Source organism: Pseudorasbora parva, chromosome 2 (assembly GCF_024679245.1).
Source record: "Pseudorasbora parva isolate DD20220531a chromosome 2, ASM2467924v1, whole genome shotgun sequence".
NCBI classification, from domain to species: Eukaryota; Metazoa; Chordata; class Actinopteri; order Cypriniformes; family Gobionidae; genus Pseudorasbora; species Pseudorasbora parva.
Window position 1 is genome coordinate 55055778 of NC_090173.1, and position 26987 is coordinate 55082764.

The window sequence follows — 26987 nt, forward strand, 5'->3', positions numbered from 1 at the left end:
CGACTGTGCCCTGTCATGTCCTCCGAGCCGTTGATCTCCATAGGGTCCTTTGAGATTTACAGACCCCTGGTCGCAACGCCGCTGTCCACCCTCACTGAGACAATGGCCGACAGTCTTTGAACTCCCACTCGGACACAGGCGGCTTGTAGAAGGTCAGGCCATCAAAGGAGTTACAGCGGTCTGAACAAACGGCTCTCTGCTGAGCAGTGGCTGCATCAGATAAAACACATTTCTGAAATGCCCGCCTCCTGCCCCACCTTGAGCCCAGGCATCTTATCACCCACAGCTCAAGGCACAAGACTGGGAACAAGCCCAGCAGATCTGCTGTTTATTTGGAGCTCGCTAAATACGGGTTGCACTTGGCTCCATCCCGCCCCGCCACAAAGGATTTCTAAATTCCTTGGGTTCATCAAATGCCCGCACTGTGTCGCACAATGGGCGGATTGTTGCGGACTCGCAGAACCGGTCCATTGGAGTCTGGGAGCCCACCGCAGAGGTCTTTGAGAGATGAGGGACAAGGTCATGAGTGAGTTCCTCATGGCTGTGGCTCAAGTCCTCTCAGATACCGGCAGCACTCATTCATGCTTCAGAGAGTCTGGAATGTTAACACTCAACGTGCTCCTGAGACACATCAAAAAGAATACGTAACTCTGTTTTCAGTGAAGAGATCGCTCCATTTCCTTTTATCCATATTCTTTTTTTACTCCAGAGATCAGAGAGCTTCAATGAGTGACTTTTGCATATTCATTTGGTCTCTTTTGCTATTAAACATGCTTTTGGTGGAGATGTTGATTCATCAAAGTGACTCTTTTGAACCAAAATGATTCATTTAGATTCTTCCACTGGTTCGTTTAAGTGACCCCTTTTGTTGGTTACATCATTACACCAGTAGATGATGACAACTGAGTGTGTTTTTGTGTGTTATTAGTGAGTCATTGAATCATTTACTCAATAGACCAGCATTAAACCTGCTGGTGGACATTTTGATTCATTTAAGTGACTCTTTTGAACCAAAATGATTCATTCAGATTCTTTTACTGGTTTCGTTGAGTGACCCCTTTTGTAGGTTACAACAATTACACCAGTAGACAGCATCAAATGAGTGTTTTTGTGTATGGAGTCATTAAATAATTTACTCAATAGATTCCTTTTATCCACATTTTTTTTTTTTTTTTTTTACTCCAGAGAGCAGAGAACTTCAATGAGTGACTTTTGCGTGTCTAATTTGCATCTTAATTTGGTCTCTTTTGCTATTGAACATGCTTATGAGTAGTGGTGGAGATTTTGATTTATTCAAGTGACTCTTTTGAACCAAAATGATTCATTCAGATTCTTCCATTGGTTAGTTTAGTGACCCCTTTGATAGGTTACTTCATTACATCGTTAGACGGTGAAAAATGATTGTGGTTTTTTGTGTGTTATTAGTGAGTCATTGAATCATTTACTCAATAGACCAGCATTAAACCTGCTGGTGGACATTTTGATTCATTTAAGTGACTCTTTTGAACCAAAATGATTCATTCAGATTCTTCCATTGGTTAGTTTAGTGACCCCTTTTGTGGGTTACTTCATTACATTGGTAGACGGTGACAAATGATTGTGTTTTTTTTTGTGTAATTAGTGAGTCATTTAATAATTTACTCAATAGACAAGCATTAAACATGCTGGTGGAGATTTTTATTCAACCAAGTGACTCTTTTGAACCAAAATGATTTACTCAGATTCTTCCACTGGTTCGTTTAGTGACCCTTTTGTAGGTTACATCATTACACCAGTAGATGATGACAACTACGTGTGTATTTGTGTGTTATTAGTGAGTCATTGAATCATTTACTCGATAGACCAGCATTAAACCTGCTGGTAGATATTTTTACTCATCCAAGTGACTCTTTTGAACCAAAATGATTCACTCAGATTCTTCAACTGGTTTATTTAGTGACCCCTTTTGTAGGTTACATCATTACACCAGTAGATGATGACAGCTGAGTGTGGTTTTGTGTGTTGTGAGTGAGTAATTGAATACTTTAATCAAATAATGAAGAAGTGTAATTCATTGAATAATGAATCATTTTATTCAATACATTCATTCCGAATCATTAATGACAGAAACAGTCTCTACCAGTGAACTGATGGCCCTTTCTCTCGTTGTTGACCAGAGTGAGTCACATACTGAACTGAATGATCAAATGCCCGCTTTCATTCAGTCACTGTTGGTCAGCAGATCCCTGTTCACAAATGAAATAGCTTGTTCATTCAGTACATTCGCAAACACCATGTCCCAGTTTGTTTAGTTTCGTCGTGAACAAGCGCCAGTCCATTCAGCACTGCTCCAAGTCATTCAGACTCCAAAACCATGGGCTTGTTTAGTGAAGGGCGTATACATTCAGCAGGTCCAACAATTGATATGCCATTTATATGCTAATGTATGCTAATGACATGCTCTATAGTCTTATAGTCTTTGAAAGCAAGGAACTCAGCCTCTCGCGCTTCACAAGTGAGCGAGAAATATGGCAGTGCACGGAAGTGAAAGATTTGTTTTGTTCACAACCAAAACACTACTACTTGTCAGCGGGGTCATGGGTGCGTCTCTTGGAGTGGTCTTCCTTCCCAGAGCATAATGTGAGATTCATACGGGTTTGTCATCCACTGCTTTAAGCTTACGCTACTGTTACAGATAATATACTTAAGCAAAAAGCCTTTTGCTGAAGAAAGGGCCAAAAATGGGGATCTTGCCCCCCACCACCCCCCATCCGCTAAATGTCGGCTTCAAAGCAGCAAATTCCAGCATTCAGTGACGCAGGAGAGGGCGAGTTCCTTCATGGTCATGCTTGTGAATAAGAACATTATCCTCTGTAATCTGCAGCCAGCATTAGCTTGTCATATGGAAGCACCACAAACCTCTATTTAAACTCTGTTCCCACTGAAATGTATTTATGGCTCTAGATTAGCTGGAAAGTCTGGAACATAAACGTGCTGTCATCTGTCGTCTCAGTGTCATGAATGCTTCTTGTTTGTAGTGTTGTTTGCTAACGCAAGTATCACTATTGCTCATGCGTAGAGTTAGTGATCTGAACAGACCTCTAAAGGCTGGGACACCAAACCAACAGCAAAAAATGATTGCACATGAAAGCTGACTAGTGTGTTGTCGCGTCACGTCAAGGCCAAAAAGTGTCACTTCGCCGCATAATTCTGATTCAGATATCAGATCAAACAGCACTGATGTGGAAACCAGGAGAAACACTGTGCCATAAACGTTCAGGGGTTTTTAGTCCAAATCACTAACATTCACCATGATTTACTGTAGTAACACCACATGGAGAAGTGGAAGAATTTTATTTTTTCTTCTTCTTTTTATTACATTATTAATCTCAGGGTTTGTACAACCTTTTGAGAAAGAACTTTAAAGACTTTTCAAGGGCTAAATATCCAAGCTCTAAATATTATACAATTTGAATGTTATTTTTAATGTGATGATTTGTAAAACTAAAAGTTTATAGGTGTAGGCCACTTTGTGACAAACAAGCACTTTTATTTTAAAAATAGATGAAATGACCACTATAAACAGTAGAAGGACTTACTGACTTATTAGCCATTTCCACCATTTCCAAGCAGTTTGAAGACTCATGAAAAAGAAACTTTTCTTCAAATTGTGACTGAATTTCACAGAAAGCAAGTAAAAGAGCTTCTTTTATAATCTCTGAAGCGGTCGGTCAGTTCAGTGTGAGACTATAGAAGAACAATGAGTAGAATAAGAGCAGAATATTACATTTTCCCTATAAACATGAGGTTTTTGCACATTACTGTTGTTAATACAAGTTAATTTAGTCTGAATATCAATTCAAGCTCAGTGCTTTACTGTTACATTTCCAATAAACACACATGTAATATTATTAGTAAGTGCACTTATTAACAAAACTAAACTTAAATTAAATGAACTCAATGATACATTTTCTTCCAGCGCTGCTCTGAAATGTTAGTCTGGAGCCCTGGTATAGCCTATATTCGTCATTCAAAAATGGAAACCGTACGATTTTAAAATTGAATCGTTTTGATGAGTTTCTCTTTGCTTGCTTCATTCCAGACGGCCAAAAATATGAGTGTATTTGAATGCTCAGGTAAGATGAAGATGTATTATTAGAACAACCTTCTGTGCGTTCCATTTTAATTGTTTTTCTTCTCGTGCACCGTGTCTTTAATATGAACAGCCAATCAGAGTGACCTGTCTCGCCGAGTGCCTGATCAATTCACCATGATCAATCGACCAAAATGTGCTGAACACACCACAAAACTGAGTGGGACAGATGCTTTAATGGCGACTTGATGTTGGTCGAGGCCCTAACAAACCCTAAGCTTTAAATTTAGGAACTTGTCATGCACTATATGTGACATGAATAGCATTTGGAGGTCTAGTGATTGCACTTTTCACCTCATAGACGATTGAACCCCACAGAATTACACTGAAGAAGGGACCTCGGCCATATCAAGAGACCAGATAGTCACCATACACACACATCTTAGCAACTACACAGCACAAACATGCATATTCTTCAGAAAAATCTACAAATCTGCTGTGTTTTCTCAGATTTTGGACCGGAAGAACGGCGAGATTGATGAGCTGAAGAGCATGTATCGCGGGAAGCAGAAGGAGGCGGAGGAGACGGTTCGTAGGCTGGAGAAGAGAGGTGAGGTCATGTTCTGTGCGCTCTGTCAGTGGGACGGTGTTGCCCAATAAACCCCAGCTGAACACCAATCCCACTGCTCCAAAACGGCCCTTAAAACATGGCTCAGAGGACCCGACAAAAGCGGCACCTTGTTAAACTGGCGTGTTGTACAGCGTGAACCACAAACAAAAATGCTTTTTCTTTCCACTAAGGAAAAGCAGGATCTGTGATTTTTGATGGCTTGTATTTGGCTTCAGGTTCCGACGCAATTTGGAAAAGTATAGGGGAAAAGAAAGCAGAGTATGGAAAAAAGATTTGCATTTCCAGACTATTGCCCTTATTGAATGAAATTGAATGAATAAAAGATCATACAAGAAGTGTGCTTTCATGGCAGCGGTTTAGTGATTCTTTAATAAGTGTCAAGGTCATTCAATGTGTACTTTATCATTACGCAAAATGGAGGTTTGTAGCATTTCGGGTTTCTTCTCACCATATTGTTAGCACCGTATTACAGAGCCTCTAAAAGGACCTTTTCAAAACAAAAAAAATATATACAAACCATTAAACTTAGCATACAGGAAAATGTAGAGCTTTGCACACTGAGCCACCTATTGCACCATCAGTCCATTTCTTGTCATTTCATTGTCCGCCGCCACAGAAGTGTGTTAAATTGGACATTAGGCCTTGTACTACCCTTATAGGAAAGCCAGATTTTGAGAAAATCCATTTCTGTTAATTCATGTGCATCCATGCTCTCGTTTTCTTCATAGTAAAATGGCAGTAACGCAAAGGAAATAAGTTATAGTATATAAATACCAGCAGCCATATCACCCTGTAGCCCAAGACTGGTTTCCCACTGAAGCTAAGCAGGGCTGAGCCTGGTCAGTACCTGGATGGGAGAACAACTGGGAAAACCAAGTTGCTGCTGGTAGAGGTGTTAGACACAGCCAACCTTTTTTGCCTTGCCTCTGTAATACACTTCACTTTAACTCATAGAACACTGAGATATTGGTTTGTCTGTTGTTGTTTTCATGCCTATTGTTTGTATTTTTTATTTCTATTATTATTATTATTTTGAGTCAAGAAGAAGGGTGCTGTTGGGGGCGGCCTGGGGTGCGAGCAGACAGAGAGATGCCCTACGGCCAGGCCTGAATGTTTGTGTCTGCCTCCCTCTCTCCCCTGCAGTTCAAAGCCTGCTGCGAGAGTCCCAGGTCATCCGACAGACCAAAGAGAAACAGATCAGCGAGCTGAAGAAAATGTCTGATCAAAGTGCTGAATCTCTGAAAAACGAATGGGAGAAGAAGGTAAGGAAGGGTTGAAAAGGCTCAGGTTTCCACCGGCCTGTCCCTCCCTCCAGCAGCCAGAGCTTTGAACACCAAACTCTTAGTGAGTTTAGAGCTCAGCCAATCCCGTCTGAGTCTGAGAAAGAATCTCAAAAATCCATCTTCTCTGAGTGCTCAGTAGATGTGTATGTTTATTGCAGAAAAACTTTCAATTTTTTTTTTCTTCTTCTGGAGAATCCAGCCCTGCCTTTGTACAGGCTTTTGGTTGAAGGGTATCTTGCTTCAGGCCTTATAAAACATTCTCTTTGTTCTCTGTTTCTAAACATAATATTCTGTAGGCCTCATGTTCTGGGCTCAACAATAAGGATGGCCAGATGGCAGCGTGAGATCGTCTTATGTTCGCTAATTATCTGTTATTTCACAAACTTAAACATTTTGTTTTCTTTGATACGTTGGACATCATTGTGAACTGATTTAACCTCTACGGGTCACTTTTGGGACCCTTTATAAGTGTTGACATGCTCTGACGTTTGTGCTTTTTTCAGTTGCTTATAAACATATTAATGGCAAAAGTGTCATTACATTGTATTCAGCACAAACTAAATATATTTATTAGGGGTGTAACATGGCACTTATCTCACAAGACGAGACACAAGATCGGGTTCACGAGAACGAGACAAGATTTTTACATAGTATTTTTAAGAAATCCACAATGATGAAATGCATGACTAGAAATAAAAAATAGTTTGCAGGTGCATTTGAAATGTTTTAACTAATCATCTTTTAATGAATGTCATTTAATTTCTACTTTCTTAATATGAATAATCATACAGTAAATGACAACAGTACTGTATTCTTTCCTGTATGATTGTCTCTTCAGACCTAAGAACTACACATGAGCTTTTGACCTCCTAACTGAACTCCTTCCTACAAATTGATCATAGATATTAAGTGCAAACAGAGACCAATTTCTTCTTCAAGCATGATACAGAGCTTAGAGCTGGTTACAACTAGATAGCTTTTATATTGGGAGAAATTCTTATGCCTCAGGGAGCCGATTTCAAGTAACTTACTGAAATCGCGTTTAAATGTGTGCTCCCTTTAACTTTCGATTTTGCGATCGTGCGTAAGCGCTGTGATTAGGGAGCGGTGGTGCTGAGCGCGCAGTCTGGCGCTTCTGTTGCGCAACGAATCCTCTGCCACGGTCTTGTCCACTAACATGTAACACAAGCTCAATGCGAGCGCTTCAATAACACACTACACACGTCATAACACACGCTCGTCTTCTCGCCGCGTGACTCGAACCACTCGTTCTAGATGAGCTGATGGAAGTGAAGCGACTGTTATGATTACCCCCCTGAATTAAATAGTTTTTATTTCTATAAAAAGCAAAACTAGAGTGGAGGTGTAATATAAACTTTACCCTCACGCCATCATGACCAGGTCATGAGAATATGACGAGACAGCGTTTCACCTCGACGAGAAATCTCGTCACAGTTTAGTCTCGCGAGATCTCGTGGCACGAGATCTCGTCACACCCCTAATATTGATTACAATTTTGTAAGATACTTTATTTACAAAGCCCATATGCGAAGAAGGGCGAACAATCATGAATAATGCTGTGATTCACAGCTGAGGACAAAAGAACCACATAATGAGCCCCATAATGAATGAAGCTTTGAGTCAGCCTGAGAGGGAACTATAAGAATATGAGGATAAAACAGGACAAAATAAATATAATTTTGTAGTTTATTTAGAATAACGATATTAAATTAACATTATCTGTTTTGTTTTTTCTGGTTTTGTATCCAGTGGACAGTGGAGGTTATAGATTGCAACAATGACAACTCACGGTTTTAGTGACTATTTTTTTGGGCTTGCCTATTTATGAGTTCACCCTAAAAAATTAAAATAAAATCATCTTTACTCAGCCTGCTGTTGTTCCAATGCCCTATGTCCTTCTATCTTTCACGAATCCTAAAAGAAGACATTTTGAAAAATGTCCTGTACGCGCTCCTCTATATAATGGTAGTGAATGACAACCAGGCTAAAACTTTTCAAAAATTATACAAAAATATCACGCAATGATACAGTGAGAGCACGCCATATATGGAAAGTGTTCAGGAGGCATACTTTAAGGTTTTGCGAGAAAGAAACCGTATTATTCAGTCAAACTACTCCTAAATAGTTCCTGTGAGTGCGTGCGAGCCATCCTCAGTCGCTCATGCTTACTTTAACTCGCATTGTTGTCATGGTACCCAGGATAAGCACACACACGCATCATTTTGAGAAATCAGGCTCAATAGAAACAAAAGTGACTCATCTCTTTAATAAGGTGAATAATAAGAAATATTACAATGCCAATAATAAGGTAAACCTCCTGAAGTGAATGCTGTGTACCGGTTGTCATGACAACATTGTGTGAGCGGCTGCTGATGGCTTGCACACTTTTAAGGTTTCTCTTTTGCAAAACCTTATAGTATGTCTCCTGAACACTTTCCATATATGGCGTGCATCTCACTATATCATTGTGGAAAGTTTTATAAAGTTTTAGCCTGGTTGCCATTCACTGCCATTATATGGAGAAGCGCATGCAGGACGTTTTTAAAATGGATGCTTTTGAGGTCTGAAAAAGATAGAAGGACACAGGGCATTGGAACAACAACAGGGTGAGTAAAATATGGCTTTATTTTCATTTCAGGGTGAACTATCCCTTTAACAATTTCAGAGTCTTGAAAAGTAAATGTTTTGAATGGAGATTTGTTCCTCTCCTGGATCCCTAATGTTGAGCTCTGCTGTATGATTGGGTCATCCTCTCTGGTAGTTCCATGCTGCGGTGGCAGAGATGGAACAGGAGAAGTTTGAGCTGCAGAAGAAGCACACAGAAAACATCCAGGAGCTGCTGGAGGACACCAACCAACGACTCGCCAAGATGGAGGCCGAGTACAGCGGCCAGACGCAGGCCACTGTGAGTGTTAAATGGAAACATACCGTACCCTGATGTAGCTTTGAGATACATAAGCTCAATTTTACACATTGTTGCTTTCTGAAATGTGTTAAAACACCATTGGAAATGTTATGCAAATACCATAACAACCACCATTACAGGGCTCCAGACTAACATTTAAGAGCAGTGGCACCAGCTAAAGCACCTGATTTTGTGGCGCTGGACGAAAATGTATCATAAAGTAAATGTAATCATAAAACTACTATTGTTTTGCATTGCATAAGTGCAGTTACTAATAATATTACATGTTTGTTTATTGGAAATGTAACAGTGAAGCACTGAGCTTGAATTGATATGCAGATAAAAATAACTAATAACAGTAATGTGCAAAAACCTAATTTTATAGGGAAAATATTCTGCTCTTATTAAATGTACCATTGTTCTTCTATAGTCTCACACTGGACTGACCGAGAGCTTCAGAGATTATAAAAGGAGCTCTTTACTTGCTCTCTGTGTAATTCGTGAGACTTTGTGACTTCCTACTTTTTTCCGTAAATTAAAGGTCCCGTTCTTCGCGTGTTTTCGAAGCTTTGATTATGTTTACAGTGTGCAATATAACATGAGTTCATGTTTCGCGTGTAAAGAAACAGTATTTTTCACACAATTGACTTTGTGTAACGAGTTCTGATTGGGCCAGCGGGTCCCGTGTTGTGATTGGACAGCAGCTTAGCGCACTTTGCCCGGAAAGGTCCCGCCTCTTACCATAACGGGGAGATGCAAGCGCTGAATGCGCGCTCTTCTCCACGTGGGAGAGCAACGAGACCACGCCTCTATTTTGCGTGTTCTTGTGGGCGGAGGGTTCGTCAACAAACGGTTCTAGTGACGTCATTCCTGAAGGAAGTGCAGGGGTGTAGTCCAAACCAGCCGTTCGCTGAAGGCTTTGAAAGGGAACTTCTGTTAAATAAAATATCTCGCTTGGCATTGAACCTTGAGCTTTATAATTTTACTGGTATTATTTATGCTCTAACAGCAACATTACACACTAACTAAAGTTTGAAAGATGGGATTGCGAAGAACGGGACCTTTAAGGAGTGAATTCTCAATAAACATCCAGAGTGCAAACACAACAATTTTGGAGCATATGCCAAATCTGTTTTGCCAATATGCTACTATTACAGTTTCAACTTAGGGTGCTCTTGCTTTAGTTTGAGTGTGCTTAGCATCACTGTAAAAACGGGCCTGCGGAGCAACAATCTGGCCCTAACATTTGAAGGAAACTCTATCGCCACCGTGCGTACTGAGCAACAAATACTCGTAAAGCATTAGACAAGATTCACGTCTGCATTCGTGTTTCGTGGGGAGTATGTTTCTTGGTCTTTTCTCCTCTTCTCTCACCTTGTAAACGTCTTCTTGTGTGTGCATTCGGGGTGTGCCTGAAACAAAGCATGCCTTATAGGCTTCGATTGAAGCCGTCCCACTAGAGGGGCCGAAGCACTGCAGCGCTCTGCCCGAGATGAGCCGGGACACGCGTCCGTCCGTGGTAGAGGCCTAATGAGTTTTGCTCATTACAAATTAGCATTCAGCGGCTGTCATACAGGTAAAGGCACAAACTGAGACGGCCGTCCGCGGCCTGTCAGCAGGGCTGAATTTATGAGACTTCAAATGCATACCGACCCCACAGAGTATGACCCTTCTTTAATAATTAAACACAGCACATTTCCAGGCAGGGCCCCAGATGAAAGACCCTTCTGTCATTGGAAATTAGGTTCTCCCATTCTGTTGGTTTAAGCTGACCTCACCAACCTCTCCACCCAGCCCCCCTCCTCTTGTCTTACCTCTTCTCTCCTCATAGGCTGCTGTTGTCAATATGTCAGCTGAAGTGAGATGCTGTGTGTTGTTTCTACTTTGCGTTTGATGTCTCAATACTCTATCCTTTGAAAGCCTTTGTTTATCTTTCGTTCTTTCATCATTCTTCTGTGCGGCCCACTCTGGTGCTATCCTGATTTCTCAAAAAAAGCTCTTCAAAGCTACGTGGAGTCACATCGGCCGCATTTCATATCTTCTGGACGGGCGAGATTGGAGCGCCCAACGGGTGCTTGTCTGTTTACCTGTGGCTTCTTGTTTGGGAGCGTGTCAAAAGTTGGCACAACTGTTCTTTTCCTTTGCTCTGCTTAATATTCCTAGCGTTCATTGGTGGCGTGATCGCCAAGTTTTGATGTGTCAATCTTCAATAGAGGAAGCAACACATTGAATATTGATGACAAGATACATATTCATCACATTTGGGACTCAATGGAGATTGATGACTTGCATTGATGTCATAGCACAAACTGTACCTGAGAGATGTGTACACCAGTGATAATGAGTGCATTAGCTCCATTTGTCAAACTATGGACTATTATCATAACTGTATAGCCATGTGATGCACAAAGATTAAAGGATTTATACAATTCTTAATATAACTAAAATAACAAATGTGTTGTCTAGAGAGAGAGAGAGAGAGAGAGAGAGAGAGAGAGAGAGAGAGAGAGAGAGAGAGAGAGAGAGAGAGAGAGAGACCATATATAGTGTTGGTCCCCTTTTGCTGCCAAAACAGCCCTGACCCTTCAAGGTATGGACTCCACTAGACCCCTAAAGGTGTGCTGTGGTATCTGGCACCAAGATGTTAGCAGCAGATTCTTTAAGTCATGTAAGTTGTGAGGTGGGGCCTCCATGGATCTGACTTGTTTGTTCAGCTCATCCCACAGATGCTCGATTGGATTGAGATCTGGGGAATTTGGAGGCCAAGTCAGCACCTAATACTCATTGTTGTGCTCCTCAAATCATTCCTGAACCATTTTTGCTTTGTGGCAGGAGCATTATCTGCTAGAAGAGCCACAGTCACCAGGGAATACCGTTTCCTGAAAGCGTGCACATGGTCTGCAACAATGCTTAGGTAGGGGTGTGTGTCAAAGTAACAAAGTAACATTGGCAGGACTCAAGGTTTCCCAACAGAACATTGCCCGAAACATCACACTGCCTCCACCGGCTCGCCTTCTTCCCATAGTGCATCCTGGGGCCATGTGTTCCCCAGGGAAGACCCGGCAATCTACGAGATGTAAAAGAAAACGTGATTCCTCAGACCAGGCCACCTTCTTCCATTGCTCCGTGGTCCAGTTCTGATGCTCACATTCCCACTGTTGGCAGTTTCGGCAGTGGACAGGGGTCAGCATGGGCACCCTGACTGGTCTGCGGCTATGCCGCCCCATACACAACAAACTGCGATGCTCTGTGTATTCTGACATCTTTTTTATCAGAACCAGCATTAACTTCTTGAGCAATTGGAGCTGTAGCTCGTCTGTTTGATCGGACCACACGGGCCAGCCTTCGCTCCCCACGTGCATCAATGACCCTGTGGCCGGTTCCACTGTTCCTTCCTTGGAGCACTATTTGTGGGTGTGTGGCACAGATTCTCAGAGATTATGGTCCATATTCACATGACGGCATCACACAGTTGCTGCAGATTTATCAACTGCACATCCACGATGCGACTGTCCTGTTCCATCTCATACCAAATCTTCTCTATTGGATTGAGATCTGGTGACTGTGGAGTAGGGGTGGGCGATATCTCGATATTTAAAATATATCAAGATATTTTTTTTAACTCGATATGGATTTTGACATATCGTATATATCGATATATTGTTTATATTTAATTCTGATTCCGCCACTTTGCTTGTTTGCCTTCTCTGTGCTGTGCTCGACCCGGCTCATGCGCCTCCCGCCTCCTTGCTTTTGTTCCCCCTCCCCTCGCATGTTGTCTCATTGAACACGGCGGCGTCCGCAACCAGGTTTGGATTATCATGTTGACAAGCGTGTGCGTTGTTTAAGACTTAGTTTAGTTCCTTCTAACACAACTGCTTGCTAAAATTCATAAAGCGATATTAATGTTCATCATAGATCAAACGCAAGTTTCACTATTGGTGCGAGACGCCCTCGCAATCATGTCAGTTTATGATTTGTGTCTAACTGATCGCATGGTTTTCGGTTAAAATATCAAAATGATCGCATATTCTTTTAAAACATTTAAAAAAATGATTGCAATATCATCATTATTATTATTTTGTCAGCTTTATCACGGGACTATGATGGATAGGTCTATTCATGTTTTAACCAAGAGGGGAAAACTCGACATCCCGGGTGTCCTGAGACACAGTGCTCTTCTGTAAGGTGTACTGTATCATATACAGCCTACCTTCTGACGTTCATATTTCGATCTGTAACAGGAAAAGAAGGGAAGCTCGCCTCATGTGTAGCCTACATGATCCGCACGATGAGGCGCTCAGTCACGCTATAGTAAAGAGTGTGACATCTAGCCTACTGTTTAAATTTTGTTATAAATTTAACAGGAAGTGGTGTTATGAAAAAATCTTTTTATTTATATCTCAGTCATGCCCCCATCTTTCTGCAAAATGCTTACTGTTTACTTTAACTGTAAAAAAGGGAGTCTTTTGAAAGCATGAAATGAATGAAAAGAAGGCTATATGTATTATTTATTTTATTTTACAGTTAAATTATTATTATTTATTTAATCAGGGAGTTTTTTTTTTAAATGTCAAAAGCACTTTGTTCCTACATGAACTGACTACCTCTTTGCACTTCAATAAAATAAAAATAAAAGCTTATGATATTTTGCATATTTGTTTTTGCTGTTTTTAGGGGGTTATTTTTCCTGTAAAGATATCGAGATATTTATCGTATATCGAGATATAGCTAAATATATCGAGATATTTTTTTTTGCTCCATATCTCCCAGCCCTACTGTGGAGGCCATTTGAGTTTTAGCGAACTCAGTCATGTTCAAGAAACCAGCTTGAGATGATTTGAGCTTTGTGACATGGCATGTTATCCTGCTGGAAGTATCCATCAGAAGATCCACTGTGGTCATAAAGGATGTTCAGCAACAATACACAGGTAGACGGTGGCATTTAAATTATTTCCAATCTTTAATTGTCCAGTTTTGGTGTCCCGTTTGACTTGTAGCCTGTTTCATGTTCTTGGATGACACTGGTGCGGTCTCTCTTGATGGGAATGCCTAAATGGAGTATATATGCGGAATTATCCTTTATTCCCAAACCAACGCACAAGCAGTACGGCCTTCTGATACAACACTAAGCAAACATAATGCCATTCACATTCTCTTAATTCACATTCTTACGCATAATGGAAATTTGATTTTTCTATTCAGTATTCACTTACTTGGCATGAACATCACATTTCACAAGCAACGAGGTTAGTTTAGTTAGTATAAAAATTAAAAGGCAACATTTTTGGTAAAAATAACCTTGATTATTAGACTTGTGTAGACTATGTCCCTATAAAATCTAGCAGATAAACATGGTTTAAGTCAACAAACTGCCTTAAAGTAGGATGAGATATGGTTTTATTTTCTCTTTGTTTGGGTTGAGTATTCAAAAAAAACTATTGTTGATCGGTATCCTCAGAAGAGGGGGGGGGTGTGTGTGTACAGTATGTGTGTAGGAAAGCACATACACTCTTTGGTGGAGCGTGTGCTTTTACACATCCTCCTGGCCACCGAGACGTGCTCTCAGATGAGGGCTGTGTGATGAGGGCAGACGTGTCCCATGTCACCTGCATGTTATCACAATCACTTTTACATCAACAGCTGTTTCTGACTCTCAGAGCAGTTTGAGACGTGTGATTGATCACTCAAATTGGTTTAAAAAGTTTACTCAAACTATCTTACGCCATGCACGTTGCACTCTCCCCTACTCAGTGTTCGAAGTATGGATAAAAAACTGGAAATGAGACTGTAGCACGTGCTGTTTTTTAACAGTAGGATGGGTAACTGCAGATTGTTGAATGGCTCAGACTGTCCAGATGATTTTATGTGGCGTGCGTGTGCTATCAGGGTCAGTGTATTAATTACAAGTGTGCGTCATAGCACAAGCCCTACTCTTTCAGATCATGCCGCATTTCACACTGGGCGTTAACAAAGGCCTATTTTCCAGCGTTTCCACACTGACGTTGCCATCAGAAAGCTGTGCTTTTCAACACTGGCCACTTTCATCATCTGAGCTATGTATCTTCAATCAATAATCTGTCATCATTCATATCAGCCTGCATTCCATCCGCCACGCACGGGACAGTGGCCTCCATTAACGATGAGACACGTGTGTGTGTGTGTGTGTGTCTGAGCTCTTCTAAGGCAGGCTGTCTGGTTTTGGTTTAACAGCTCTAGCCGTCCCATGGAAAGTTTCCCCCTTCCTGTATTTCATCAGATATGGTTGTCTCATTTTCAAATGAAGACCATCCTAGATCCTAGATGTTCTTTGAGGGCTGAGCCATGCTTTGCTCCACATGCCTTTTTCATATTCAATCCCAGCATGCTCTGGGTTGTGCTAAAGAACAGAGGCCCACAGGTGCATCAGATTTGAGGCTGTTTGAAAGATGATCTCAGATGATCTTTGATGGTGTGGTGGCCATGAATGCTGTTAGAAAGCTGTTTAAGCTCACTGTTACTTTCACTATCACATCTACAGAAGAATTCCCCATTCAGGAGATCCTCACTGCCTTTTTCTGTTGTCTCTTTGTAGTGGAAATCAGTGTTGGGAAGCTACGGTGAAGCTGTAGTTTGTCGAGATTCAAGCTACTCATCATTTTAAAGTAGTTCAGCTACACTTTTGAAAAAGTTGTGAGCCACGTTGGGTATGAGAACAACTGCATTGAAGATATGTAAGGGGGGCATAACTTTTAATTTAGTAAAGGTTTGCAATAAAACATTATTTATTTATTTAGTGACAAAATTAAACTTGAAAAGATGCATTTACAGTACACAAAACAAAAACAGTTGCGAATAGTAGCACGAACCAAAATATTTTTCAACATAAGTGCACTTTTTTTTGTTACTATACTGAACTACACCGAAAAAAAGTGTGTTGGATTTACATGATTTAATTGTGTACATCAGTCCCATACGATTCAATTAAGTTTAACAAACATAATTTGTTCATGTAATTTGCTCATTTGCTCAATTTGGCTTGTTAATTTGTGGACACTTACATTTCTACTGATCTGCCCACATTAACGCTATATGATAATTGAAATTAGCTGGATAACATCACTGTTTTCAAGTTCCTGACTCTCTGTGGTCATTAAAAATCCCAGGATGTCGTTCAGAAAAAAAAGAGTATGGGTGTAACCCAAGCATACTGGCTTAAATTTGCCCATTGGCCCCTGTCCATCATAGCCTCCTAATAATCCCCATACGCTGACTGGCTTCATCACTCGGTCATCGGCTGGTGTGTGTGCTGAGCGTTCTGGCATTATATGGATGCCGTCTCATCATCCCGGTGGATGCTGCACATTGGTTGTGGATGAGGAGATTCACCGCTTTCTATGTAAAGCTCTTTGAGTGCTGAGAAAAGCCCTTATTATTATAATGAACTATTATTATTATTATTATTATTATTAAGCAGTAAAAGCACTTTTAGCAAAGCGGTTAAGACGTTAGCTGTATATAAGTCCACAGCTTCCACTCTTCTTCGCAATGGTAACCCACTGTAATTTAAATTGTTCTAATATTTTCAACATAATTGAATATTAAACACCATAAAACACAATCAGGTCAATCAGGTTTCTCATCAAAAATACATAAAATAACATAATTTTTCATATAAATTTTTCATATAAAATAACAACATTTACTTTCTCTTGATTTAGCCTTATGCAAATCATGCTGGGAACTAACAAGCCCCGCCCAGTTTGAGTTAATGCCAAATTCTGTCATCATTTAGTCACCCTTAAGTAGTTCCAAACCTGTATGAACTTCTTTCTTTTGCTGAACACAAAAATATATATATTTTGAAGGACTTCCATTTTTTTTTCTCCTTCCATTTTTTTTTTTTGGGCCAACTATCACTTTAAGCTGAATAATAACACTATTGTCTTCTGTAGAGCTGCTTTACAGCTGAAAATGTGTATAACTGATGAACATTAACGCTGTCTTTTTCACATTTATAATGTGAAGCTGTGTATGTATTAAAAAATGTTTTGCAGTGATATGAATCTGTGAATCTTTTTTTTATTTTTAGCTGGTTCATTTGTATGAACTGTATGAACTCTTTCCCTTATCTTTGTTTTTCTGTTGGGCTCCTCCAGGAGCAGATGGTGCATGAGCTGGAGACACGGGTGAAGCAGCTCTCGGTGGAGGTGGAGAACGGGAACCTGCTCCGGCAGAAGGTCACACAGGAGAAAGCAGAGTTAGAGATTCATATCGCCTCCATCAGCGCTGAGCTACAAGAGGCCAACCACAGGTACGAGAAACCCTGACATGCTCAGATACGACTGATCGCAGCTGCAGAGATCTGATGGAGCAGATGTGAAGGCTTCGTAAACACACCTGACTTGAAGAGTGATCCAAACCCTGTAGGCAGCGTCACATCTATCCTTGAACTATAATGCAGTTCCACAATGCACTGCAGTTAGTGAAAATGTTAAAGGGATAGTCACCCAAATATGAAAATTACCCCATTATTTACTCACCCTCAAGCCATCCTAGGTGTATATGACTTCATTCTTTCAGACGAACACAGTCAGAGTTATCTTAATACATGTCCTGGCTCTTCCAAGCTTTATAATGGCAACCCAAAACATGCATCTCTTTAATGCAAAGTGGTGGAGAGAGTCAAGAGTTTGAAGAGATTGTGTTTGTGTTCTCCAGGGCTGGGTCCCTGCAGAGGGAGATGGAGCAGATGAAAGACCAGCATGAAGACACGCTGCAGAAACTTCAGGCCAGACACAATGCAGACATGAGCCACTTCCAGCAGGAGCACAGCCTCTCTGCAGCCAAGGCATCTTTACTCTCCTCCCACACCTACACATGCTTTACTCACTTTTATTTCCTGTAGTAGTCGACAGCGTAACTTTTACTGCACCCAGAACAGTCTGTTAAGTGAGTTAACTTTCTGATATACAAGCTTAGGAAATATCCTTGATATATTAGCTCTGTCCCAAACCCTAGTGGGCTGCTTCACTGTCTACATCACAGCTAACTTCTACTGCAGCATCCTCACCCAAATGGAGTGACTGAACTGAAACATAGCTATCAATCACTAATAGACTGGTGCAGGTGTGACGGCACGTTACAGGTTAGCATCACACTGGTTGCCTTGACAAAAACCCCAATAGGATTTTTTCATAGGCTTTTGGATTATTGCTAAAAACAAGCTCTGTGATCAACAAAAGTTTATGATACTTACAAGTTTTGTCCATCAAGATAATTATCACAGATGGTCACAACTTTTATTAATTTTGAAGCTAAATGCAGTCGCCTGAAGTAAAAAGCTAAAGGTAGGCTATAAACGGACCACACCACGGTCACATGACTTCAACGTCACCATCATTAAACTTCACACAACTCTTTCAGTTTTTATCTCAAAACATTTTGACAGAATGTTTGAGTTATAATAGTTAATAAGAGCACAAGAAAAGCGGACTGAGCGTACCTCTTCGGCTGATGGCGTTTAATCTCCTCGACAGCCTCTGTAGTCACATTTAGCCACTTGTTAGCAATCGCCTTTTTAAGACACGCAACAGCTACAAAAAGTGGGGTAATACTAATGTATTTTATGTCATAGAATAAAACATGAAAGTGTCTTGAGCTTGTGTTCACCACAGACATTAGTGTTAAAATGCTAACTTGCTCCACGTTTGGCCTTCAAAGGGATGTCATAGCACTCTTCTATTGCCACCCAAATATTAGTACTCACATGATGTGATTAAGAGAGTAAACAAAACCTCACAGTTGATTGTAATAGTATAAATGTAACATTAGGACCTATTAGGACTTCTCAGATATTCTAACAAACACAAAAAATTTACTGTGCACACAAATATTGGGTATTTTTCTGCCATAAAAAAGTATATGTTTGTTTTAGGGGTGACCCCTAATAGTCGAAGATCCGATGCATCGATATGCAGGACCGGATTCGACCACTGATCTCACAGTCGAATCTTCGCGGGTGTTATGAAACGTGGATCATACCATTTTGGCAATATGGGTGTACTCAATCTTAGTGTTATAAAGTCGGTCGCGGCGCTGAGCGATCGCCCCTTTAAGAGCACTGAGCTTCGCACCGGACGCGCCGCGCCTTTAAAATTCGAACACATACACCGACGGTGGCATTCGACGCCTGTCCGCGGCGATAAATGTATATTTCCCTCAAATTGTGAATGTATATACTGATTTCACCCTGTACTACAAGATACACTCATCGGGCAGTGATTCAAAATTGAGCTCGCGCGCGGCGCGTAATGTTCACGTCTGCCTGGTGTGAGATCCTGAGACACGACGCTGAGCTTCAGTCAGGTGTGCGACCCCCTTTAGGCACAATCGGCTTAAGAACGCACATATAAACGCACTCAAAGTGTTCTTTTCCTCTCTAGGCAGGTATTGTTTTAAGGTTTATTTATCAAAATGTTCTTTTATATATTTGTGTGATGTTCTGTGTTTCGATCGCGGCCTTTAAATGTTATGAGAGAACGGTTCATTTACGAATGTGTAGTGTATAGTTTTGATCACTTTATTAAAAGTGGTGGCTGTGTGCCGTGTGTAAAGTAAAATAAAAATAGTCTTAGCCTCCTGCTGACCAGTTTCCTGCCCTTCCCAAACCATTTATACCGTTTATTTTTCCCGGTCTATGGTTTACACACACATAGATAATTTGACTATCGGTCGACCATAGAGAGATTCGAAAATTCTGATTCGAATGTGTAAATCCTTTGTCGGGGACACCCCTAGTTTGTTTGTAATTTTGTATTACCGCGTTAATTTTGACAGCCCTAGTCTAAATCTGTGTTAGTGAGCACTTCTCCTTTGCCAAGATAATCCATATCAAGATGCTGATTAGACAGCATGATTATTGCGTGTGCCATAGTTAGGCTGGCCATAATAAAAGGCCACTCTAAATGTGCAGTTTTATCACACAGCACAATGCTAGCCTGACAAGCCAGACCCACATCAAGATGTTTGGTCTGGAAACTCACCATTGACAGCTCAATCCGAGGGGCGGATAAACGGTTGTCTTTCAAACTCCCTCTGCACGCGATAGGATAGCGCTACCACCAACCAGAGCAACATGAAGGTGAAGCAGAGCTCGCTGACTGATTAAACATTCGCCGTATCCGGTCGGCTAAACTCCGAACACATCTTCCCTTTTTAAGAATGACTTCAGTGCCGCTCTTTGTTCTTTTCTCAGAGAAAAGCTTAACTCCAAGTCTTCCAGAGTCGCTGTCAAAGCTGATTCGAAAGACCGCCGCCGTTCACCAGTTTCTGTGTTTACTAGAAGCACGCAAACGCAACTCGGCCGTCATCATTATGGCCCCGCCCACCGACTCTATACACAATGTGATTGGGCCGTCCAGATTCTGAGGAATACAGCTCAGATGGGTATTGAGAGTGCCTAGACGACACTTGGGGGCAGATTAAATTTGCTGCCGCTAGGGTGCGTCTAGATTTCTAGGCTAGCACAATGCCACATATGTCACAAATTTTGTGGGAGCATGCAATTGGCATGCTGACTGCTGGAATGTCCACCAGAGCTGTTGCCCATGAATTCTCCTCTCTGGAGAAGCGTTCAGTCTCTCCTCATGTAAACAGAGAATCCTCCATGGTGTGGCACAACTGGCTTTTAAAGGGAATCTGAGAGAGGAGGTTTATTACACGTTACGCCTAAAACATTTTGTCTTGACAAATTTAACAACTTCATTCTATCTTGTAGTTATTATTTTTACTTTTTTAAGTACACTTATTTCTTCACACACATTGGCATCTTCGAGGTAGTATGAATAATCTCATTAACATGCGTACATGTTCAAATTTAGAGTAACAAGTCAGTTTTGGGGTGGAATCACTTGAGCAAATAGTACATAGGTGGAACTGAATTGGATATTTTCTTGCACACAGTGCTGTTAACCCACACAGAAACAGATAAACATCTGACAATTATCCCACTGTACAAGTAAACTATAAGCATTATGTTAAACTCACTTAAGGAAAACTTTCAGTATAAAAACTATATAGTATAGCAACAGTATAGTAAAAACTATAAAACTATAGTGTCAAACCAAAAATGATTCAGACACCAGATGATATATTAGTGTGTGCAGGACACTATAGGTAATTTATGTAAGTGAGGAGAGCAAAATAAAGCAAACTGTGACATATTATACCCACAAATTCTTCATACAGTGAGTATCAGTAAAGATATGGGTCTAAAATGATTCGGACACACTGACCTGACCATGTCTTGCCGAAGTGTTTTCTCTTTAACCGCTAATGTGACCTTTGACACCACAAACTGAACAAAATGAAGCATTGCTTGCTCATTGGTTGAGCTAAAATGGTCTAATCTAATTGTCCTTTAATTGAACAGCTGATTGGTGGATTGTAATCCATTACACACCTTTCTATCAAAGTTATCTGACATTATCAAGATGAGTTTGTTCTGACAGTTTAACTCTGAGCTCTTGTCATATTTTATTAACATTTTCTAAAATATAGCGAATAAACTGTGATCATGTGAGAAAATGTTGAAGGTGTCTGAATACATTTCGGTTTGACTGTAATTCAGAGTGTACTTTCATTAACTAAATAGTGAGCTTGAAGTCCATAGCTAGTAAACTAACATTATACCTATAAGTTAATTTATAGTATAGTTCACAGTTTATAGTTCAAATAGAAAAGAGTAACTTGTAAACTAGTTGTGTGCTAAAAGTCTACTGCTGTTATTTTTAGTTTTGAAAGAGTACGCAATGATTTTAACATACTTACTGCATAAAGTATACCTGGAAAATATTCTTGCACATTTATGAAAATGACCCTGAAGTATAGTTTTCTTTTGTAAGGGGTTTTCTTAAAAGAATGAAAAAGCATTTTTTTATACGGCTGTATACGAGGATGTTTGTGATGAAAATGCGGTCTAAGAAGGCAGCTCACTAGGTTTTGGAAAAGGTTTTTAAGTTTATTGTTTGGTATAGTTTTGTGAATGCAGTGTGTGTTTCTGTCAGGCATCAGAGGTGATTGAGGATTTGGAACAGACTGTGATTCACCTCAAACAGCAGATACAGGAAGCGGAAAACAGGAGACAGAGACAGCTCAGGGTCAGTAGCTCACGCTTGCATCCCTGCACCTGTGTCTAATGTGGATGTTCATACTGTTGGTTGCTTTCGTTATTAGAGGGATTCACAATTAATTGAGTAACAAACACAGTAACGGACATCTGGTTGTTGTATTTCGCAGGGCCAATCCTTAAAAAAGTAAAATTTCAATTGACAGTCACAGTTTGCTGCCAACTCTCAATGAAAATGAACCATCAGTTGTTTTGTCATGCAAATCATTCAGTGTGATCGACCCTATGTGCCTCAGGAAATCTCATTCCTGGTCTTATTATGACCCGTTCTTCAGTGCATGCTGTCCCAGAGAAATCTAATTTGTCTTATAATATCTTATCTGTATGTAATAACTTGCTTTTATTTAATATCAGATTTCATTGGTGATTTCAAATAGGAAATTTAATTCAATCGTAAGCTTGACGAGCTTTGGAGACTCCGATGTTTCCCCATTCAAAGAGAGAGGTTGCACTTGCATGCCTAGGAGGCAATACAAAGATGGCCACCGAGGCAAATGACTTGTCTTAAAGGGACTTTGATTAAACCTCACGGTTGATTCTAATCGTATGAATGTAACATTAGGATGTATTAGGACTTTTCAGATATTCTATCAACCACAACAATGCACCGTGCACACAAATATTGGGTATTTTTCTGTCCTTAAAGACGTCACCATGTACCCTTTTGTTTGTCAATTCCTTTCCTCCAACCACTTATCACATTTATCACCATCCAAATCCTCATGTATAAAATCAAGCTCTACCTTTTTTTCTTCATATGCCACTTTAATGGTTTGCGATTGTCCTGCCATGTTGACTTTAGATGTGAATGACAAAATGTGACCCTGGACCACAAAACCAGTCATAAGGGTACATTTTTTTGAAATTGAGATTTATACATCATTAGAATAAATAATCGTTTTACATTGATGTGTGGTTTGTTAGGATAAGAGCCGAACTATTATAAAATCTGGAATCTGAGGGTGCAAAAAAAATCTAAATATTTAGAAAATCACCTTTAAAGTTGTCCAAATGAAGTCCTTAGCAATGCATATTACTACTACTGATACATTTCTGAAATATATACGCTAGGAAATTTACAAAATATATCCATGGAACATGATCTTAATATCCTAATGAATTTTGACATGAAAGAAAACAGTTTTAATTTTGACCTATACAATGTATTGTTGGCTTTTGCCACAAATATACCCATGAGACTTTTGTTTGTTTTGTTTTGTTCAGGACCAAGAAAATAAGATGCAGCAGGAGATAACAGACCTGCAAAACATCACTGACAAAAAGGTAATTCATTCATTCACAAGCACAGTATTATATTTAAAGGCACAATATGTAAGATTTGGGGATTAAAATATCCAAAAACCACTAAAACAATGTTAGATATTTTGTCAACTTGTGTACTTACATTATCCCAAATGTTTCCAAGAATGTTTAAATCTAGAGAAATCAGCGATTTTAACCATCAATGACATCATACCCGCGTTACCCTCAATGTTTTATTTTGTCGAAACCATGTAAACACCAAAGACACTTTAATATATGATGAGTTTTATTAGACAGGTGAGCAACTGTTTGGATCATTGATGGACAGAAACTAATGATTGTTCTCCAGCTCAACACAGTTAGTCTTATTGTTTAAATCTGATGTTCTTGATTTACCGCACCGAGTGCCATGTTTTACCATGCCTAATATCGCTCTAGCTCACTGCAGTCAAGTCACCTTTATTTATACAGCACTTTTTACATTGCAGATTGTTTCAAAGCAGCTTCACAGTGATAACAGGAAAATACTGCAACATAATATAATTAAATATTTATTGTCTCCAACTGAGCAAGCCAAAAGCTTAAGACAACAGGGAGACGGTGGGAACGAACCAAAACTCCTTCAGGTGACAGAATGGAGAAAAAACCTTGGGAGAAACCAAGCTCAGTCGGGGTGCCAGTTCTCCTCTGGCCAAACGAACAAACAGTGTATGATTATGATTCAGGCAACAAGATCTGAGGCATCATGCAGGAGACGGGCTTGTTGATGTGGCCATCATCTAGTTGACACGGTCTCTTGTCTCTTGTCGACACGGAGTGTGTCGGTTTGTCTAGGTGCAAGTGTGAACAAGTGTCTCATAGTAGCGCCGAGCGAATGCACAGAGTAGCATTATAACAACTTTAACAGATGTAGCTTGATGTAACTTTAATGTGTGTAAAATGATAAACACACTGTAAAAAAATTCTCTTCTTATTTAGTATTTTTTTAATGTGTTTGGACATTGGTCATTAATTAGGCTGTCCCTGACTTTAGTCAACTAAGAAGGTGTCGCACACCGGACGAGAAGCTCAGCGCCGCACCACGTCATGTCTTTAAGACACACACACCGGCGGCACCATTCGGTGTCTGTCCGTGGCGCCCAGCTACGACTCAGGGTGCTATTCAAAATCCACAGAGCGCCATTTACCTAGTTTTACATTAAATTGACATTATAATTGTCTCAAATCGTCGTTAATGACTTCACCCTGTCCTGCAAAATATCTTTACTTTTACAATTATAGTTTAACTGCTTGAATTAAGCCTAAACATAGACCTATAGTAAAATATAATAAATAAACCGGCAGGTCACACACTTCAGCTGGGAAAACATTCCGAAATGTTCATTGCCGAAAACAGCTTAGGAGTATAGCGTAACGACGAAAAACTCCTTAAATACCTTGAATTATATGCAATAAACCACTGATTCTGAGGGACAGAGTACAGAAATCTGCTGTGTGGAAGAAGGTCGCTGATGTTTTCAGGTGAGATTCTCAGTGAAGTCGGTTAAAGTAAGTTACACCCTGAGGTAAAATGTTCAGGCTGCAGACTTAGCAACGATTGTATTTAATTGTAAAGTACAATCATCACATAGGATAGACAATATCTTAATTTCATAATGTCTTTAAACATAACAATATTGCTGGTCATAAACTGATAATCATAGAAAGTGTGCGTGTCTGGTGTGCGATACCTGTGAGTTGTCGGAGACCCAGCGCTGCTCTTCTTTGCTCTTCCCTTAAGCCTCTCCTGGTTGACTATTAGGGGCAGCGAAGTCATTATATAACGAAATATCAAAATGAGTGTCATTGATTACAAAGAAACAGACACACTGCTCTCAGTAAGTGTGCTTTAGTGAGGCCTGTAGTCGCAGCTGATTGTGGAATTGTTGAAAAAAAAAAATATATTATAGGTTATTTTTCACATTGATTTGCAAATATTACACTTTTTATGATTAATCACACTAAAGGTTATTTCAAGTTGAAAGCCCTGGTTATTGTATTGAAACAATTTAAGTAAACTTGAAAAGCACCAGTTATGAGACTGACCAGTCCCCATAATCACCACCAGTCCAGTCTCAGAAGCAGTTTAAACCAAAGCAGACGGTTTTAGTTCGACATAAAAGCATTTCCTCTGCTCTCAATTGCCCTAGTTCACTTTGATGATGTGAAGATTTGAGGCTGTAAAACCGAGAGCTTGTTACAAGGGCCCCGTTTCCACCTGGTATTAAAGGGATAGTTCACCCAAAAACACCATTTACTCACCCTCAATTTGTTCCAAACTGAGTGTGAGTTTCTTCTGTTGAACTAAAAAGAAGATATTTTAAAGAAGGTTTTGTAATCAAACAGTTGACGGTAACATTGACTTCCATAGTAGAAAAAAAAAGCAGTATAAGCATCATACTGATGATATTCTCATAGTTCATCGTGTTGAGCTACATAACATTGATTCGTTTTATGTATATTTGCTCACCTGTCTAATAAAGCACATGCAAGAACAGCATCTCTTCAGGTCAAAGTTTGTGAAGCTCGCACCACGTCGATACTGATCGTCTTTTGTTTTCTCATTTTGTTTCAATGTCTGCTTGCCATGGTCCGTAATGTTTAAACGAAACTACAACAGCACTAGACGTTACACAGTTGTCCACGTCTGTTGCCGGGGTTTCTACGGCAGTTAAAGCGGAAACCAAGGGTAACGCAGATATGAAGCCATTTGACAGGTGTATCCCTCACACATAGGGAAATCCTGCCCCCCTGTGAAATAGTGTCCACTTAGGACCCAACGTGGTAGCTGTTTTAAATGCCTGATCAAAAGCTGTTATCGTGATGTTTCGTTTAATGGCTAATTGAGCTGCTGTAGCTTATTCTAGCAAGCTAAATGCTTATAAATGCTATAACAATATGTAATTGATTACCAACGTGGTAGTTTTAAATGCCTGATCGAGCTGCTGTAGCTAAAGCTAAATGCTATAAAAGCTATAAAATATGTAATTGATTGCTATAATGGGAGCAATAACATGCCTAACATATTGTATATTATTTCAATTGATAAACTAAGTAATAATACAAATACAAATTACATCATAACATAGTAATGTACCTATAATGTAAATAATAAAGAATAAAAAAACAATAATATACAGAACAGGTGCACAAAATAAACAACACCGTTAATAAAAATTAAATAAACATTAAACACCGATAGTGTCTCGGCTAGGGCTTTAAATATGTAGGGTAAGTGCAACCGTGGTGTATAAACTAAGATAATCGGGTAGCTGTATGCTGTGCTAGAACATTCGCTAACTAAAAAAAACATTAAGAACGAAATATGCTTGATTTCACAACTTATAACTTCAGTTATATACAAGTATGTAAAACATATGATTTGGAAGACATTAAAGACTATTTTAAGACCATTTAAACGACAAAAATCAAAACATGATTTTGTAAGAATTGTAATCAGGCTCTGAACAGGTCACCCATTAAAAGTTCTTTCAGCCAATAGAATCGCTCCAGGGGCCTAAGCGGACACTATTGCACAGGGGGACAGGATTCCTCATGACATCGGTTCCTTGGTTAAAATCGCAATTTTCTCACGATTTACAAAT

At 39.9% G+C, this 26987-nt stretch overlaps 1 protein-coding gene across 2 annotated transcripts in view; it reads left to right on the forward strand.

Annotated features, from left to right (window-relative positions):
* cep112 (centrosomal protein 112) overlaps window positions 1–26987 on the forward strand; it is a 299282-nt gene that overhangs the window by 43430 nt on the left and 228865 nt on the right. For both annotated transcript variants that reach the window (XM_067424733.1, XM_067424741.1), the window contains exons 10-16: window positions 4583–4682; window positions 5847–5965; window positions 8769–8912; window positions 17051–17205; window positions 17613–17742; window positions 21959–22051; window positions 23305–23364. In XM_067424733.1, the coding sequence (XP_067280834.1) occupies window positions 4583–4682; window positions 5847–5965; window positions 8769–8912; window positions 17051–17205; window positions 17613–17742; window positions 21959–22051; window positions 23305–23364 (801 nt within the window). The remainder of the gene's footprint in view (window positions 1–4582; window positions 4683–5846; window positions 5966–8768; window positions 8913–17050; window positions 17206–17612; window positions 17743–21958; window positions 22052–23304; window positions 23365–26987) is intronic.